Genomic DNA, 19,642 nt, shown 5'->3' with positions numbered 1-19,642 from the left:
TAACGCATTAATCTCATTCATAAGGGACCCATTCTCATGACCTGAGCACCTCCTAAAATTTCCACCTACTAAGACCATGATCTTTGGGGAGTTCAACAAATGAATCTGGAGTAGGATGCAAACATGTTTTTTTCAAATACCCAAATCTAAAATAAAACTTTAAAAAAAAAAAAAAAAAGCATACAAAGAACCAAGAAAGCATGGCTCCATGAAATGAAAAATTTAAAACTGGAGATTTGCAAAAGATATCTGAGGAACAGTGTAGGAGATAAGGGCCCAGGGAAGAGGGCCGTGTCTGATCTCATAGGGTCGACTATCGAGGCCCCCTGCTCCTCTCCAGGCAGAGCACAGATGCTGGCACAAGTGGACACTCGGAAAACCTGCACTGACTGACTGAACAGACACATGGATGTGCTTCCCACAGCTGCTCCCTTCCTGACACTGGGGGAACTTCAGTCTCTGTTGTCCCCTCCCCTCTGGAGGAACTCCCCCGGGAGAAGCCATGGAGGTCTGAGGAACGACACATACCTCCACTCCCTGGGCACCTGCCCTCCACGCACTTGTCCACACCACAGCCCCCAGGGAAGGGTCTCGGGACAAGAGATGGAACAGCTGAGTAGGAGACCTGGGGGGGCACTCATCCTACCTCCCTAGGGAGGGAAAATGAGGGGTCCTGAGTCCCACTCTCCTATCTATGTTCTCCTGAGCTCTGCTCATTTCCTTCTTAGCCTAGTTTCAACTTCTCTACCTTGGCAGGGAGGCGGGTTAAATCTGTATAAAGGGCAGAAACATTTTACGGCATTCTTTCTAACCCCATTTTTATTTTTATTTTTATTTTTATTTTTATTTTTATTTTGGATTTTTATTTGGGAGAGAGAGACAGCCAGAGAGGGAACAGAAGCAGGGGGAGCGGGAGAGGGAGAAGTAGACTTCCCGCTGAGCAGGGAGCCTGATGTGGGGCTCGATCCCAGGACTCTGGGATCATGACCTGAGCCGAAGGCAGACGCTTAACGCTTAACGACTGAGCCACCCAAAGGCCCCCTAACACTGTTTTTAAAGTATAAATGTTCTTGCATGCTGTATTAGTTTTCCATTGCTGCATTAAAACAAACAAACAAACAACAAAAAAAAAAAAAAAAACACCTCCACAACTCAGGGCTTAAAACAACAAACATTGTCTCACAGTTTATCTGGATCAGGAATCTGAGGGCAGCGTATCTGGGTCCCCTGGCTCAGGTGAAGCAGGAGCTACTGTCAACTCAGGGCTTGGCTGGGGCAGGGCAGGTTGGGGGGGACGCAGGCGGTGGGGGGGAAGTGCTTCCAAGCTCACTTCCTGGTGAACAAGGCTCACACTCTTGCTGGCCACTGACTGAAGACCCTGACTGAAGATTGATCCATTGCCTCATGGATCTTCCCCTCAGGCAGCTTACAACAGGACTGTTGATTTTCCTTAGGGTAGTGAGAGAGAGAGGATACGCAAGACAGGAGTCACAGTTTGAGACCTAATTTTGGAAGTGACAGCCCATCACTTTTGCCATATTCTATTCATCGAGAACTGAGTTGCTACCTCAGGTAGGTAGTGATACCTACCAGGAGAGCCTGCACCCAAGGGAAAGAGACTGCACTTAGTTATGAATTCCAGAAGGCGGGGATCCCTGGGAGCCATTTTGCAAGCTGTCCACCACATATGTCAAAAATCCTGGAATGATTCTTGATCTTCTTTTCCCTCATATACCTCATGTCCAAGTCACACTCCACATCTTACGACCTCTGTTCAAAACAGACCCAGAATCCAGTCACCCACACCACCTCCAAGGTACTGCCTTGGTCCATGTCAGTGTCTACCCACCTGGATTATTGCTATAATTATTATATTTTTTATTATTATAATTATTGCTAACTCTGGTCTCCCTGCTCCTACCCTTGCATACCTCAGCCTCTTCCCCTCAGAGCAGCAAGGGATCCCATCATTCCTCCAACCCGTCAGTGCCTGCCGATCTGAATGAAAGCCAAGGGGAGTCCATGATGGCCTACCAGCCCCTGTCCAAGCTGCCCCACCCAACTCCTGTCATGTTCCCATTTGCACACTGGGCTCTCGCCACAATGGACCCTTGACCTTCACAGTCCTCCTCAAGAACTTTGCCTTTGTTCTCCTGTCTTCATGGAACACTCTTCTCCAGGTATCTTTGTAGCCACTCCTTCACTTCTTTCAAATCTCTCCCAAACATCATGTTATTTTCTAAAAAGATTCTGACTGACCTAAACTTGCCTGGCTGGCTCAGTCAGTGGAGCAGCAACACTTGATCTCAGGATTGTGAGTTCAAGCCCCTCATTGGATGTAGAGATTGCTTAAAAATGAAGTCTTAAAAATGATAACTTAAAAATAAAAAAATAAAAGACTCTGGCTGCCCTATATAAACCATCTTCTTGTAAGCCGAGCATCCCATTCCTCAATACACAGTCATATATCTCAGGTAGCATTCTTACTTTCTGACAGTCTATGCATGCAGTTGGTGATTACTATGTGACCCACTCACATGCATGTGAGCTCCTTGGGGACAAGGGTGTCATCTTTGTTCTTTCTCACTGTTCTATCCCCAGTGCCTAGAATAGTGGCTAGACCAAAATAGATGCTCAATAAAGACTTGTTGTGTGAATGACCGGATGCTTCCTTAAGAGTTTTGGTTATTTGGGGGCGGTGCCTGTCTGGCTCAGCCAAGAGAAGATGTGACTATTGGTCTCAGGGTCGTGAGTTTGAGTGCCACATTGGGGGCAGAGTTTACTTAATTAAATTTTGTCTCAAGAACTCTGGTTACTTTTTTCAATGTAAAATTGCTGGAAACCAAAAATTATTCTCCACAAGTCACTTGTTTCTCACACTCAAAAGCCTTAGCTCTACATTCTACTGTCTTGGCTTTGAGTTTAAAAGACCCATCCAGGAACTCAACCAACTCTTGGTTCTTAACACCCTTACTTATGGGGCCTGAGTCTCATGGCCTAATCCTAATGGAAGCTTGGGGGAACAGTCTATATACACGTTGCATGGAAATTTGGGTTTGGGGGTCTTCTGTGTTAATATCCCAAGATTTATCCCACCCCGCAGGCATAAGGCTTACCCCTCTTTCCTTTCTCTGATACCTACCAGGAGAGCTAGGCACCAAAATAGAGACCCAAGAAGTCTGTCTTTTTGTTCCCTGATAACATCCATCCAGGGGAGCTTCCAACATGAAGAGGAAAGCCCAGCCTTGACCAAGTGGGGTCCAGAATGAAATAGCTGTTAAGCCACCACTGTGATTTACTCTGTGAGTGTTAGGCTCCAAGGGTTTCCAGGGATGGAGGAGACCAAGAAGGAACAAAGGAAGGAGAAAGCAGCTGTAAGATGTCCAAGAAGACCAGGGTCCTGTGGCTCTACCACTTCTGGGAAGAACCAGACCAGAGGCCACCATCTGGGGTCACCGCACACATGCTTACCATGAATCCGCCATTCCCTCCTGAGTTTAAAAACACCTGTTGAGTATCCTCAGCGGGACACAGAGCAGACCCAACCCCTGTTCTCTCTGACGCATACATTCTAGTGGGCAAGAGAAACAGTGAAAAGAAATACATGATTACAAATTCTGAGAGGTCATTAGGAGGAGAAGTGGGTGGGCATCCCCAGAACACGGAACAGAGGGAGGAGCAAGGGGCCTGAGTCCCTGTGAAAGGCCAATGCAGCGGAGCCCAAACATGAGGGAAGAGCAAGGAAGTGAGTCTGACAGAGCAGTTAGAGCAGTCAGGCACATGAGGAGAATCCCAGGTGACCCTAAGAGCCCTGGGAAGCCATTTAAAGAGAGTGACAAGCTCAGATGTCTCATTTAAAAGCAGCACTCTGGCTCCAGTGTGAGGAGAAGACCGCATGCAACAGGGGAACAGAGGTGAACTGACAGGCAGATGTGACCATGGAGAGAGACACATGGGAGGATTTAGGATGGGTTTAGATGAAAGCATGTGGGGGGAGGGGGAGAGGGTGTCACCAAAAATGACATCAACATCTCCAGCTGGACTAAGTGGCTCACAGGGGGTGTCAAACACTGAAATGGGGACACAGACAGAGAGCCCGATGGGGAGTGCGTAATGAGAACGGTTTGCAGGTGCCGAGCAAACAGTATGATATGGGCGTGGAGGTGACTTGGCCACAGTCGTGCAGAGACCAGGTGGGCCCAGGATTCCAACCAAGGTCCTTTGGGCCCCTAAGCCTGTCTCCTAAGGCCAGATTCAATGGTCCCTGCCAGTAAGGACACCAAGCCCAGTAAAGAAGGTAGACACTAATGAGGAGGGATGGGGAAAAGGTTGCCACGGGCAGTGTTGGAGTCACTTTTGCAGTGTAACAAAACACCCCAAAACTTAGGGGTGGTAAACAACCATTTCATTATTTTTTAAAATATTTTATTTCTTTATTTGAGAGAGAGAGAAAAAGCATGAGCAGGGAAAGAGGCAGAAGGAGAGAGAAAGTGAGAAGCAGGCTCTCCACTGAGCAGGGAACCTGACACACGGGCTGGATCCCAGGACCCTGAGATCAGGACCTGAGCCGAGGGCTTAACAGACTGAGCCCCCAGGTGCCACAACAAGGATTTCATTGAGATCAGTGATCCTGCGATCAGAAATTCAGACAGGGCATAAGAATGGCTTGTCTCCTCTGTATGATGTCTGGGGCCTTGGCTAGGGGTGACAACTTCTAGGGTCTGACCATCCAGAAGCTTCTTCATTGACATGCCTAATGATTAATGCTGGCTACTGTACTCTGTGCTGGGCTTTTAGCTAGGACTCCTGCGTGTATCCCTACAGTGTGGTCTTTGTGTGTGAGCTAGTTTGGGCTTCCTCCTAGCCCTGCAGCAAGATTCCAAAAAGGAGCTGCCCAGGAGAGCAGGGAAAAAGTACAGGGAAGTTTTATGGTCAAGCTTTGGAAGTTACCTCACTACCTGTGTTATCACAAGCCTGCAGAGGGGGAAGGGATACTTACCCACTTCTCAATGGGAGGCGTGTCAAAGAGGATGAGAAAAACTATAGCTGCAGTCAGCTCTGGAAAATACAACCTGTCACCACTGGGTTGGAATAATGGAGCCAAAAGGAACACTCAGGCCAGTGCCTTCTCAAGGGTCCCACAGTTGAGCTCTCTCAGGGAGGAAAAAATAAAAAGCTAGAACAATAACAGCATCTTAGGGAAAGAGGAAACATGTTCTATGACAGAACAATCAAATCCCATCTCTGACTCCCTTTTGGGTTCTGCCATTTAGCGTCACCCACATCCAAGTCAGCGGCTGGGATGGAGGTGAGGGGTGGGAACCGTGGGGAAACTAAGTCACAGAAGGCAGGGTCCAGCGTGGGCCCCACAGAAGTGAGGAGCTCCCAGCTTCTTGGGCTCGAGATGCAGTCTTGTGTGCTGGCTGTTGGTGCTCAGGACAAAAGAAGGGGGTGCGCTTTTGAAATCAGGTTTCTCCTCTTCATGCACCCCCTCTGCCCAGAGCTGGCCCCAGAGCTGGGGAAACAGAAGAGGCACCCCTCCTCCTCCTCCTGGGCGTGGGGTGTGGTGTTGTCCCCTGCAGGATGAACATGCTGACATCCCTTCCCCACGCAGGCCTCCTCCACCCTCTAAAACAGAAGCCAGCCTCCCCCTCCGAAGACCGAACTCCTCATTCACCGGAAGCCCCTTCCCCTGCAAGTGTACCCTCAAACCCAGGGGTGCCCATGGGTGCCCAGGGACTCATGTTTACCACTGATCCCCCTGAAATGGGGAAAACAGGGCTCCCCCTCCCTGGAGGCTGTATTCCCAGGAGCCTTCCTCCTGGACAGCTGGCGGTTCATTGAGCCCAGGGTGTTGCACGGTTCCCAAAGATGGAACACTCTCTCCACTCGGATGGGCCATGTACCTTTGTGCTCTGGGGTGAGAAAGGGACAGCAGGCCCTCAGACCTGGAGGCAAGGGGCCTGGGGACATAGCCCTGGCCCTAAGGGGGCCGGCCACAACTCTCCAATCACCTTGGGAGCCTACTGTTGGTAATTTCCCAGCTGCTTCTGATTCCTATTTCACAATCTAGAAGCAGAAACTGTGAAAACCCCATAGCTCGTTCCACCCATCACAGTCACTTCCTCTTATGTGAGGGACATGAGACTTCCCCTCTCATCGCAGAGCAGAGTCCCGAGGCCTCTGCCAGGCAACATTCACCCAGAGTGGGGCTCTGGGCCACCAGGATGCCCGCATCTGCCTCCCCACCCCCGCTGCCCGGGCCATCCCTGCTGCTGCCTCTGCTGCTGGGCCTCACAGGTGAGTGTCGCCCTCCCTTGGGGAGCCCCGTGCAAGGAACTCACCCGAGTGTGGCCCAGGGGCAGGGCTTCCCCACTGGCAGTAGAGAGGAGGGATCTCCTTTCGAAGTTCTCTTTCTTCACTACGGCTTCATCTTGAAGACACTTCTCTAAATGTTTTCTTTTACAACAAGGCCCTCCCAAATGAATGTTCCCAGAGCTTATTCCTCGGAGGGTTCCTTTCCTCTCCCACTCAGGTCCAGACAGGATTCACCCCACCAGGAGTTTCTCAGTGCCGGGGGTTCCCAGTCCCGCCTCACTTCCCACCCTCCTGTCACCCTGTGAAGCCTCCATGATCCCCTGTCGTTTGACCTGCAGGACCTGGGCCCATCCTCTGGGAGGAGGTAGGGGTGCAGTATCAGACTCCTGCAGAAAACCCTAGAGTCTGGGAGTCAGAGCCGCCCTAATTCAGCCGGAGATCTTGATAGGTAGATAGATAGATAGATAGATCGCAAGTACTCCACCTGCCATGCAGAGAGATTAGAAAACTGATAAGTGGTGCTTTGTAAACTATTAAGTCCCACAAAATCTCAGCATTCTAAAATTATATTTTTTTTATTATTATTGTGTTATGTTAGTCACCATACAGTACATCATTAGTTTTGATGGAGTGTTCCATGATTCATTGTTTGCATCTAACACTCAGTGCTTCATGCTATCCGTGCCCTCCTAATACCCATCACTGGGCTCACCCGTCCCCACACCCTCCTCCCCTCTAAAACTCTCCGTTTGATTCCTGGAGTCCACAGTTTCTCATGGTTTGTCTCCCCCTCTGATGTCTCCTCTTTCATTTTTCTTAATGTCTCTTAATGTCCTCCATGTTATTCCTTATATTCCATAAATAAGTGAAACCATATGACAACTGTCTTTCTCTGTTTGACTTATTTCACTCAGCATAATCTCCTCCTGTCCCTTCTGTATTGATACAAAAGTTGGGTGTTCATCCTTTCTAATGGTTGAGTAATATTCCATTGTATATATGGACCACATCTTCTTTATCCATTCATCTGTTGTAGGGCATTTCGGCTCTTTCCACAATTTGGCGATTGTGGCCGATGCTGCTATGATGCTATGAACATTGGCGTACAGATGGCCCTCCTTTTCACTACATCTGTATCTTTGGGGTAAATACCCAGTAGTGCAATTGCAGGGTCATAGGGTAGCTCTACTTTTAATTTCTTAAGGAATCTCCACACTGTTTTGCAAAGTGGCTGCACCAACTTGCATTCCCACCAACAGTGTAAGAGGGTTCCCCTTTCTCCACATCCTCTCCAACACTTGTTATTTCTTGCCTTGTTAATTTTTGCCATTCTAACTGGTGTGAGGTGGTATCTCAGTGTGATTTTGAGTTTAATTTCCCTGTTGGCTGATGCTGATGAGCACTTTTTCATGTGTCTGTTGGCCATTTGTATGTCTTCTTTGGAGAAGTATCTGCTCATGTCTTCTGCCCATTTTTTGACTTATCTGGTTTTTTTTTTTAATTTATTTATTCTTGATTGGGAATTAGCCGTGCCTGTCTGCTCCCTTCTCCCCAGAGCTGACCCTGGATCCACAGACAGATGAAGTGCCCCCTTTCCTTCCCAGCGAGTTGACATCTCAGTTGACATCCTGGACAGAGGCTGTCCAGGAAAGTGGTTAAAAGCACAGATATTTTTTGAAAATCCAGAGTTCAAATCCAAGTTCATCACTTATACTTTATTTGGCTTGGAACAAGTTGTGAATTTCTCTGCGTCTCATTTTGTCTGGGAACAGAGATGAATAATAATAATGCCGTTCTCACAGAGTAATGGTGGGAATTGAATGAGTCAGTTAATGTATCGAAGAGCTCAGAGTGATGTCTGGTACCCAGAAGCATCTATGGAAACTCACTGTCGAATCCTTGCAGTGTTTAGTGAATGCAAATGCAAACACCTCAGAACGGTCCTGCTGATTCTGGCCATTACAGCACTCACTCATGTCCTTGACAACCCATGTCTTCTTTGAAAATTGGCAACACTGATGGAGAAAGGCTTGATCCATCCTGCTTGACTGAGGAAACCACCAAAAGCGGAGGGAGGGGCTTGGCCCAAACAGCAGCAGGCTTGTCTGAGCTAGAGTCGGGCTTTGAGCCCACATCAGCCTGACTCCAGGTCCACACACTCCGGGTCCTTCGGGCACAGTCCCCTGAGTGTTTTTCCGTGGTTTTTAGATTCAGTCTCACGACAAAGCCCTAAGAGAAGCCCCCAGGGCCAGGCAGGGGACATGTGGAGCTCACTTGTATTTCCCTCCAGGTGTGGCTGGTGAGGCGGGGCTGCAGGTGATCCAGCCTGACAAGTCAGTGTCTGTCGCAGCCGGACAGATAGCCACTCTGCGCTGCACCATGACCTCCCTGATCCCCACAGGGCCGGTTCAGTGGTTCAGGGGTACAGGGCCAGGCCGGGAGTTAATCTTCAGTTACAAAGGAGGGCACTTCCCCCGAGTAACAAATGCTTCTGACACCACAAGGAGAAACAACATGGACTTTTCCATCCGCATCAGTAACGTCACCCCAACAGACACCGGAACCTACTACTGTGTGAAGTTCCAGAAAGGGACCCCTGATGATGTGGAGTTTAAGTCTGGACCAGGCACCAGAATGTTTGTACATGGTAAGTCCAGATCCCTGAAAAACCCAGCCTGATTGTTCTAAAGACAGATCACAAGCTTTAGGCTCTCAGCCCAAGGCTCCCTCTTTGTCAGCGCTTATGTTAAAGTTGAGGATAGAAGATGGGGATAGTGAGAAATCATAGCATGGAAGCAGAGTGAAACATGATCCCAGGGCTCCTAGCAATAGAGTCCTACCCTTTAGAATATTACATTTTCAAAGGCCACAAAATAGATCAGAAAGCAGAGAGTAAAATTGCAGACTCCAGGACCAAATGGCCTGGATTCAACTTCTAATTCTGCCATTTTCAAGCTGTGTGGCTTTAACAACTTTCTTAAATTCTCAGTGCCTCCATTTTCTCATCTGTGAGGAAGGGATAATAATAGTACTCACCTCGTAGACTTGTTATGAGGAGTAGAAACGTAAATGAGTTTATAAATGTGAAACACTTAGAAGAGCACCTGTAACATAATTATTGTGTTAGCGTATATCATCACTATGATGATATAGTGAACTGGAAACAGTTTGATGTTTTCATGTGTTGTATTTAAGCTTTGCGATGCAGGACCAGAGCATCATTTGGTCGAGGGCTAATATTTTTCTTCTTTTTTAACAATTAAAAAAAAAAGATTTTATTTATTTATTTGAGAGAGCTATTATTTAGTAGACAGAGCAGCAAGCAAAGGGAAAAGGAGAAGCAGGCTTCCTGCTAAGCAGGGAGCCTGATGCGGGGCTCGATCCCAGGACCCTGGGATCACGACCTGAACTGAAGGCAGCCACTTAACCGACTGAGCCACCCAGGAGCCCCTTTTTTTCTTTTTTACCTCTTACTGAGGCAGAACCATCAAACTGTTTCCAGGTAATTTAACCAGGTCCCAAAACAAGTTCAAGCATATTTAGAGGATATACAAAATATCCAACACCAAACAAAGGAAAATTCACAGCTTATAGCTACCAAGCTGACAGATAGTAACTACAGTTATCATGGTGAACACAGAATAATATATAGAATTGTGGGATCGCAGTCAGTCAAGAAAAAAGAAAGAGTGCACAAATTACCAATATCAAAACTGAGAGATGGGGCACTAGGCTGGCTCAGTTGGAAGAGCATGTGACTACTGAGTTCAGGGTCATGAGTTTGAGCCCCACCTTGGATGTGCAGAGATTATAAATAAATAAATAAATAAACGAACTTAAAAAAAAAAAAAAGGATGAGAGAGGTAACATCCCCACATTTCCCACAGGTATTAAGGAAACTTTGTGAAAAATTTTACACCTATAAACTCAACAACTTAGAGGAAATGCACAAATTCCTTGGAAGGCATGGGCTACCAAAGCTCACTCCAAATGTCAATAGCCTGATTATTTCTATATTTATTAAAGAAATTGAATTTGGTAGTTTAAAAAGCCTCCCACAAACAATAGTCCAGGCTCAGATGACTTCACTGAGAACTCTACCAAGCACTGAAGAAAGAAATGCTAACAATTCTACACAAATTATTCCAGAAAATTGGAGTGATGCTTCCCAATCAATCCTTAAAACCGACATTACTGTGATACTAAAACCAGATAAAGAAAACTTGAGTCTAATATCCCTCATAAACATAGAATTTTTATAAAGCTACAAAAATCATACAGTGTAGTATTGGCATCAGGATAAACTAGTAGATGGGGAGCCTGGCTGGCTGGCTCAGTCAGAGGAGCGTGCAACTCTTGATCTTGGGGTCATGAGTTTGAGCCCCACGTTGGGTATAGAGATTACTAAAAATAAATAAACTTAAACAAAAGATAGACAAATAGATCAATGAAAAATAATGGAAACAATACCATGCATGCAGTCAATTGATTTCTTTAAAAAAAAAAAAAAAACTAAAGGCAATCTCATGGAGAAAGAAGTCTTCAACAATAGTGGAGGATCGATTGGAACATTAGTAAGCAAACCAATGGAACAGAATAAAAAATCCAGAACCACTCCTCCCACCACAAGCCAAAAGTAATCCCACATGGATCAGATATTTAAATAATGAAACTGTGCAAGTATGAGAAGCAATCATGTCTGGATTCTTTTGTAACCCGGAAGTGGGGAAAACCTTCCCAACTATAATTCAAAATGCAGAAACAAAAAGAGAAAAAAATGACAATTTGATCATATTGTACAAAAAGAAACTTGTGTGTAGAAGTGTGTGTGCATACACTATTTTGTGACTTATAATACAAAGATTCACCCCTAACATACAAAGAGAGCTTCTAAAAAATTTTTTTAAAGATTTTATTTATTTATTTGATAGACAGAGATCACAAGCAGGCAGAGAGGCTGGCAGAGAGAGAAGGGGAGGCAGGCTCCCTGGCCAGCAGAGAGCCCGATGCAAGGCTCGATTCCAGGACCCTGAGATCATGACCTGAGCTGAAGGCAGAGGCTTTAACGCACTGAGCCACCCAGGTGCCCCGAGAGCTTCTAAAATTTTACAACAAGCAATTTTATAGAATTATGGGCAGTAAATATGAGAAGGCAATTTATAGAAAGTGAAATAAAAACATCTTCTATATATATGAGTGTGTTCAATCACACTCACATGAAAGGATATGCAATTTAAAACTACACTGGGACACAACCTCTCACCTATCTGCTTGGCCAAAAATCCAAAAGTTTGACAACACTCTCTGTTGGAGGAGCTGTAGGGAAATTGATACTTCCATATTTTGTATGTAGAAATTCAAAATCATGGAAGTCGTAAGGAAGTGGATTTAACAATATTTAGCCAAATTACCTATTACATAGACATATATACATTACCCTGTGACCTAACAATCTCACTTCTAGAAACTTATCCTAAAGACATACTGACAGAAGTGTAAAATGATTTATGATTAGGCTCTTGATTACAACACTATGTGTAAGAATAAAAGAGAGAGGTTAAATAAATTATGGTAGAATCACATAATGGAGTACTGTAACTTTAAAAATGCACAAGAAGAAGTTGGCACTGGCTTCAGCATGACCCACAGGATATCATTAAACAAGAAAAGTAGTGTGAGGAAGAGTGGGTGGAGCAGACAATCTTTTATGTTAAGAAGAGCGGGAAATACAAGAGCGGGAAATGTCCACATTTGGTTATCTTATTTTGAAAGAGGAATAAAAGCACAGAGGATTACAGTTACTTCTTAATTCTTAACATATACATGCTGAGGTGGTCGTGAACGAAATGACAGTGTCTAGTTTTGCTTTAAAGTAACACAGTGGGTGGTAGACCTATAAATGAAACATTTGTTGATAATTGCCAAAGTCCCAGGATGAGTATTAGTATTTTTCTTTTGAGAGAGAGAGCAAAGAGGTGTGAGCAGCAAGGGAGGATGAGGGGAAGGATGAGCGAGTGTTAAGCAGGATCCACGTCCAACATGGAGCCCGGACCTGGGACTTGATCTCATCACCCTGAGATCACGAACTGAGCCATAATCAAGAGCTGGAGGCTTAACTGACTGAGCCACCCAGGCACCTGTGTATTCTGTATTTTTAAGGTGTGTTATAAAGGGTTTGTCTTAACCCAAGCCTGTATACTTCCAGAAAAGTCTTTCTGCATTCCCAGGGGGTTCAGGTACCCTAAATTGAAGTCACTACAGTACTTAGCAGTATCCAGCAGTCTGGGAGGAGTTATACCCATTGGCAGAAAGTTTAGGAGTGAATTTGTCCTAGGTTCATAAAAACTAAGCTAATAAAAAGAATAAGGCAATTAGGGGCACCCAGCTGGCTCAGTCAAAAGAGCATGTGACTCTTGATCTCAGAGTCATGAGTTCAAGCCCCACATTGGGTATGGAAATTACTTAAATAAATAAAAACTTTAAAAGAGAGAGAGAGAGAGAGGGAATTAAAAACTGGGAAAACAAAAAGTGTACAAAGAAAGGAAATGTAAGCATGATATATTGCATTGCCCAGTTGTAAAAAAATGTTTCGTTGGTCATTATAATATAAATGCTGACTACTAAAAAAATAAAGGACTCTGATGTGTCTATGATAAGAAGATGTAAGGAAAGGAAGTATTAATGGCATGTGAAGGAAAATAAGAGTTAAGCCATTATCTTCCATAGTAGTAGGTCTATTCAAAATACATAAAACTGAAAAAAAGGAGATAATTATATAGGCACCTTATTTAGAGACACAGAGAGGGGGGGCACCTGGGTAACTCAGTCGGTTAAGCGTCCAGTTCTTGATTTCAGCTCAGGTCATGATCTCAGAGTTGTGGGATCGAACCCCATGTTGGGCTCCATGCTGAGTTTGGAGCCTGCTTAAGATTCTCTCCTTCTCCCTCTGTCCCTCCCTGCTCATGCTCATGCACTCTCTCAAAAAAAAAAAAAGAAAAGAAAAGAAAGAAAGAGAGAGAGAGAGAGAGGAAAGAAAAAAGAAGATAAAAACATGACGAGAAATGTCCAATGAATCAACTAAAATAATTAAAAGTGGTTGGTCCATAATTTTCTCCTAGGAGAGGAAGCAAGGAATGTGATGTTTTTAGTTCCATAAGTTAAATGACTTTTTAAACAATGTATTTCAGGAAGGAGGGAAGAGAGGGAAGGGGAGGGACAAATTCCAATCTGTATTTTAACATGATCACCATGGTCTGGTGTCGAGTGCTGATGGCAAGTGCTGAGAAGCAGTCCATGAGGCCAGTTGGCAAGTTGTTACGGTAAGAAGGGTCATAATAAAAATTACACGGAGGAGAAAACTGGAGATGAGAGATTGAGTAAGTCTAGCTGGGGGAACCATAAGGGTAGATATCACACTGGAAATTAACTTGTCGTCTTCATTTTTCTCTCTTCTCTCTCAACTTCACTTTGGCCAAAGCTAAGCCCTCTCTTCCAGAGATTTATGGCCCCTCCAGCAGGGCCAGCCCAAGCCAGATAATGAATCTCACCTGCACATCAACTGGCTTCTTTCCCAAAAACATACAGCTGAAATGGTTTGAAAAGGATGTGGAGCTTCCAGCCTTTCAGACCCTCGTCTTCCTGCCTAGAGACGCCGAAGCCTACACCATCTTCAGCACAGTGCTGGTGACCCTTGACTTATCCTTACTACACTCCCAGGTCACCTGCCAGGTGACTCACAGTACATTGCAGAGCCCCCTCAGTAGGCACGTGAACATCTCCAGATTCCTCCAAGGTAAGGGCCCTCCCCAGCCAAGTGGCCAACACTTGGTGACCACCACTGGTTCCCTAATTGGAGGACTTCACCTGCCTCCTCCCATTTATTCTTCCTTAAATCCCCTGTGAGATGGGTACGAAGTTCCCTATCTTATCCGACCATCCTCTTCTTACAAGATGCCATAATCGGGTCCTTGGCGTTCAGAGTTCCCTTTGCTCTCTTGTATTTGGGAGATAGAAGTTCATTCATTCTTTCAACAAGTGTTTATTGAGCAAGTCATATGTGGCAGCATTATTCTAGGTGCTGGGGATTCCGTGGTAAACAGAACAGACCTAGTTGTGCTCCACTGAGCTCAGTCACATGAACCCCATCAACAAGATGCAAAAAATATACAGTTCTAGGGGTGCCTGGGGGGCTCAGTGGGTTAAGCCTCTGCCTTTGGCTCAGGTCATGATCTCAGGGTCCTGGGATCAAGCCCCGCATCAGGCTCTCTGCTCAGCGGGGAGCCTGCTTCCCCCTCTTTCTCTAACTGCCTCTCTGCCTACTTGTGATCTCTCTGTCAAATAAATAAATAAAGTCTTTTTAAAGAAAACCAACTATACAGTTCCAATTTTTTTAAATATTTATTTATTTGAGAGAGAGAGAGAGAGTGCAGGGAGGAGGAGCAGAGGGAGAGGGAGATCCCAAGCAGACTCCCCACCGAGAATAGAGCCCAACACGGAGCTCCATCTCCTTTCTTTAAAAACCATCTCCTTTCTTTAAAAAGCAGTGGCTTACTGCTGCTCTTACAAATAAAATAAAATAAAATAAAATAAAATAAAATAAAATAAAATAAAATAAAATAAAATCCTTATCAGGGCATTCAACAGCAATCTTCAAACATTTTTGTTCATAAAGCCCTGAGATAATTGTGAAGAACTATGTGGCTCCTCGTGTATTTAAAAGTTAACATCCAGAATTGTTCATCACAGACTTTAATGGTTGCACAGGCCAGAACCCCTGGAACATAACAAATGTTACATCTCTCTGAAATGTTCAAAGAAAAATAAGGTCATACTGATTTGATACCACCATCATCCATTACAACAGACATAAATAAGCTCTTCTTAAATAAACATAAATTTTATAACATCCCTTTTTCCTCTTAAATTTGTATTTCCATTCTAATTTCCTGGGGAGAAATTTATCCTACTGTAAATTTATTTTATATTTGAAAATCCTGGGGCGCTTGGGTGGCTCAGTGGGTTAAAGCCTCTGCCTTCAGCTCAGGTCATGATCCCGGGGTCCTGGGATCAAGCCCTGCATTGGGCTCTCTGCTCAGAGGGGAGCCTGCTTCCCCCTCTCTCTCTGCCTTCTTGTGATCTCTTTCTGTCAAATAAATAAATAAAATCTTAAGAAAGCCCTTACAGACCACATCATCACACATTCATAGAGAACTATGAGAAAACAGAGAACTACAGTAAATATATATATATGTATTGAATTTTATATTATATATAACTTATATATAATATTCAATACACATAAATTGAATTTTTAAAACTTTTGGTTATGACCATAGGCTCTAAGTGTTAAAAATAAAAATTCATTTGGATTGAATTACACAATTGATCAAAACAATCTAAATATCTGAAAAATTCTGATAAATAATTATCAAACTAGCCATTAAAATGTAATCCAATTTTGAACTGTCCTTTTATTTTATGCTGCAGAGTCTTTAGACCAAGGGCACTGCACCATAACTAGATTCGGGGTGTGTGGGAGGAAGATCTTCCCTCTATAAGGTTGGGAGGACTGAGGAGCAGGAGGAAGGAGTAGGCATCTTCAGGCAGATAAGTTTCAGGAAAGAATCATATGAGGGTTCGGGATCTGGAAATTGACTGTATTAAACTACCAATGTATGGATTCCTTAGGATGTCCTTATGTGCCCCCAGAAACAAGTGTAGCACCATAAATACAGTCTTCATGGCCACTGGCTGTGAATTTGGCTTCATCTTGCCCATGCTCCCCCCAACTCACTCTGATCATCTTTCTGTCCTAGGATACGCTAGGCTTCACCTCAGGACCTCTACCCATGCCCTTCCCTCTGCCTGAGACACCCTTCCCCACACCTACCTGGCCTCTCCCAGAGCCTTCCTTCCTCTGGCCCTCCACCAACCCCTTTGCTTAGTGTCCCAGTGACCAGGACTGCATAACAAATTTTCCCCAAACATATTCCAATGCTCTAAACTTACTCCAAATCTCCCAAATTATTATGCTTACATATTCTGTGGGGCAGGAATTTGGAGAGGGCCTGGCAGGGATGGCCTGTCTTGGCCCCATGATGTCTGAGACCTCACCTGAAGGACTCCAGGGCTGAGGTTATAACAAAGCTGCCTCACTAACATGTCTGGTCATTGGTGCTGGCTATGGGCTTGGGGCTTCAGTTCTTCTTGACATCAGCCTCTCCTGATCATCTCTCCCCACAGGCTAGTCTGAGCATCCTTGTAGATTGGTGGCTATGTTCCAAAAGTGAATATCCCAAGGGGAAGTCTCATGAACTATGATGACCAACCTTTAGAAGGTACAATGTCACCTCTGCTGTACTCTCTTCACCAGGCAGTCACAAAGTCCCAACCAGGTTCCAGAGAAGTCCACTCCCCTTCTGGTGGGAAGAGGCAAGGTTCTGGAAGACATCTGGGAACTTGCCATGGTCATTTTTAGAAAATACAATCCGCCACACATAGTTAACTGCTATTCATGTGTCATACTTCTGCTGAAAGGTCACTTCTTCCAGAAACTCTTCCCTAACCTGCCCCAACTCCAGACCAGGTCAGTTGCCCCCGTGTAGGTTCTCAGAACCCCTAGGAGGATCACGTGACTGCTCTTCTTCTGCCCTATCCTCCCTGCCAGAACAGTTGCTCTGTTAGGCAGGGACTCTGTCTGTCATGCTCACTGCTCTACCCAGAACCAAGGGCAGGGCCTAGAAAGGTAAGGAGGCTCCTTGAGCATCTTTTGCTGGAGGGAAGGAAGGAATGAAGGAAGGGCTATTGTTTCAGTTATACCCACAGTGACCATATCCGTCCACCGGGTCCCAAGCCTCCAGCTGGCCATCCTCATCTGCCATGTGCAAAGGTTCTACCCTGAAGTCATACAAATCACCTGGCTGGAGATGAACAGAAGTATTAAGGCCTATGAGACTTCTGCCCCTACCAAGGACCCGGATGGCACATTCAACCAAGACAGTCATATCCTGGTTTACATCTCAGAGGACAGAGCACCGTTCACCTGCCAAGTGGAGCAAGAGGCCCAGCCACTGATCCAGGCCAGCGTGCCACTGAGTGAGTTCAGAGAAGAGTCAGCATGTTTGGGTGACTGAGGGAGTGGGGTGGGCGTGGAGGGGGTAATAACCAGTGGGGGGAAGGCAGTAAAGGTTCAGACCTGGACACAGACAGGCCAGGTTCACATGCTGGCTCTGCCATGTTTGTCATGTGTGACCCTGAGGAATTCACTTCCCCTTTCTGTACCTCAGTTCCTTCTTCTATAAAACGGGACAGCAATTAGAGCCACCTCTGCGGAGTGTGCTGCTTTAGGGACCAAAGGGCAGGAAGTACCGCTTCTGTCACACAGCGAGATCCAGACCATGCACCCACGCCACCAGCTCTTCCAGCGAATAACTAAGTTTGTATGAGCTATGATCCCCCATCCACCCCCCCACACACAAAGCCCCGCAGATTCAACAGTTACTGAGTACCCATTAGGTACGCCACTGGGGTGTTCTCATGTGATACAGAAATGTTCTAAGGTATACGTTATCATCCCCATTTTAAAGATAAGGAAACTGAGGCTTAGAGAGGTGAGGGGATTCCCTCTCAGTCCAAGCTTAGTCTTGGTACCTGAGTCAGGAGGGAGGCTGGGCCTGCCTTGGGGCTGAGTGGTGGGAAATGGAAGCCATGTCCATCCTAATTATCTTTCCAGATGCCAGAGCATCCAGCTCCTTCTCTGGAACCCTCATCCTGCTTGGCTGGAAGTTGTTTTCCCTGACGGCACTTTGCATCATCTATGTCCTCAAGAGGAGATTCCCTTCCCAGTTAGGGGTGGGGAGACTCCAGGCCAACAGGGGGCACTGTGAGGAGACGTCATGCATCACTCCCATTTCCCACCAACCTTGAAGGCCTGTGGAAACCAAAGGGCCCCTAAGAGCCAGACCCCAATCTCTTCAGCCTTCCCCTCTGCCCCTCACAGCTCCAGTATGAAGATATACAAAGATGCAGGCTCCTTGGTCTAGGCAAGGGGAGCACAGAAGGGGGGAAAGTTAATATGGAGATAGCACTCTTGAGGTGGTCTGTGAGGAGAAGTCTGAGAACAAGGGCTTTGCCCCAGGTTCCTGCTTCCCCTGCAGGTCACAGGCACCACAAGGCCCTCCTCAGGGGCACAGAACCCTCAGTCCCCTCCTGTTTTATATAGGAGGACTGATCCAAGAGAGGCCCTGGCCATGAAGTCTGCAGCGACTCCCAAAGCTTCTCCTGCCTCGTGAGTCTTCTGAGACCTTCTGCACTGGCTGTCCCTCGCTGTTTCCTGCAGCCCCCAGAGAAAGTGAGAACCTGGACCTTGAGGGTTAGTTGGGAGAGGTAGGCTCTCACATCGTATGAAAGAAAAGAAGCTTCTCTGGGGATTCTGGACATGAAGTTCATGACCCTGAGCAAGAAACTCAGCAGAGCAAAACAAGCTCCTACCCAAGGAGGAACACAGACCTGCAAATTCTGAAGGCTCCTCCCGACTCCTCAAGGAAAGCCCATGGTGGGCACCCAAACTCTCAGGAAACCTTGACAGCACCATCATTAAAATGGGATTAAAAGAAACTCTTATAGCCAATAAATATATGAAGAGATGTTCAGTCTCATCAGTAATCAGGAAAAGCCAAAGAAAAACCACACCGAGGTGCCATTTTTTCCCTATTCCAATAGGAAAAATAAAGAAGCAACTGGCTCTTTCTTATGTTGCTGATAGTTATGTAACTTGGCACAGCTACTACGGAAGACAGTTTGGAAACTCTGAATTTGAACATTCATGTACTCCATAACCTGTTATTTCTGCCTTTGAGTTATATATACCCCAAAAAAACTCTTCACATGTGCTCCAGGAGATATATTCAAGTATACCCATGGTAGCATGGTTTCAAATTAGAAAAACCTGAGAGAAAATCCAAATACACAGCCACAGGGTTATGAGCAAATAATTTAGTACAATCCCAGAATGGAATGTTATACAGCAATAAAAATGGGTGAACTACAGCTATACACAATAATATGGATAAATCTTAGCAAAAAAAAAAAATGCTAGGAGTGAGTAAGCCTCCATCATACAGCATGATATCATGTTCATAAAGCTAAAAACAGCTAATAAATGGTTTCTAGGGATACATATAAATATGATAAACCCATATCTTTTCTGAAAGGATGAACTCAAGATTTTAAATGGTGGTTGCCTGAGGTGGGTGAAGGGAAAAGGAAGAGAAAGGTGGGCATGTATTGGTAGATGGAAGTTAATATCAGGGTTCTAGCTGCCATG

At 45.5% G+C, this 19,642-nt stretch overlaps 1 protein-coding gene across 2 annotated transcripts; it reads left to right on the top strand.

Moving 5' to 3' along the window:
- Positions 1-6,119: 6,119 nt before the first annotated feature.
- LOC116595147 (signal-regulatory protein beta-1-like) lies at positions 6,120-19,066 on the top strand. Of its 2 annotated transcripts, XM_032351197.1 has the most exons (6): positions 6,122-6,300; positions 8,609-8,965; positions 13,796-14,110; positions 17,131-17,412; positions 18,050-18,161; positions 18,539-19,066. In XM_032351197.1, exons 1-6 carry the CDS (start codon positions 6,228-6,230, stop codon positions 18,606-18,608), a joined length of 1,209 nt encoding a protein of 402 aa, XP_032207088.1. In that variant the 5' UTR covers positions 6,122-6,227; the 3' UTR covers positions 18,609-19,066. The 2 variants fall into 2 exon arrangements, with proteins under 2 accessions (XP_032207089.1, XP_032207088.1); XM_032351198.1 differs by lacking the exons at positions 18,050-18,161; positions 18,539-19,066 and adding an exon at positions 17,604-17,772 and having other exon boundaries at positions 6,120-6,300.
- Positions 19,067-19,642: the final 576 nt, after the last annotated feature.

This window comes from Mustela erminea, chromosome 7 (assembly GCF_009829155.1).
Source record: "Mustela erminea isolate mMusErm1 chromosome 7, mMusErm1.Pri, whole genome shotgun sequence".
NCBI lineage: Eukaryota > Metazoa > Chordata > Mammalia > Carnivora > Mustelidae > Mustela > Mustela erminea.
The sequence above is the reverse complement of the archived record's forward strand: the minus strand, read 5'-3'. Positions and strand labels throughout refer to the sequence as shown.

Excerpts from the sequence above, each read along its gene's own strand:
- LOC116595147 (XM_032351197.1), top strand. The coding sequence starts at position 6,228 with ATGCCCGCATCTGCCTCCCCACCCCCGCTGCCCGGGCCATCCCTGCTG. Across the intron at positions 6,301-8,608 it reads TCTGCTGCTGGGCCTCACAG|GTGTGGCTGGTGAGGCGGGG; the intron begins GTGAGTGTCGCC and ends ATTTCCCTCCAG. Across the intron at positions 18,162-18,538 it reads AAGAGGAGATTCCCTTCCCA|GAGGACTGATCCAAGAGAGG; the intron begins GTTAGGGGTGGG and ends TGTTTTATATAG.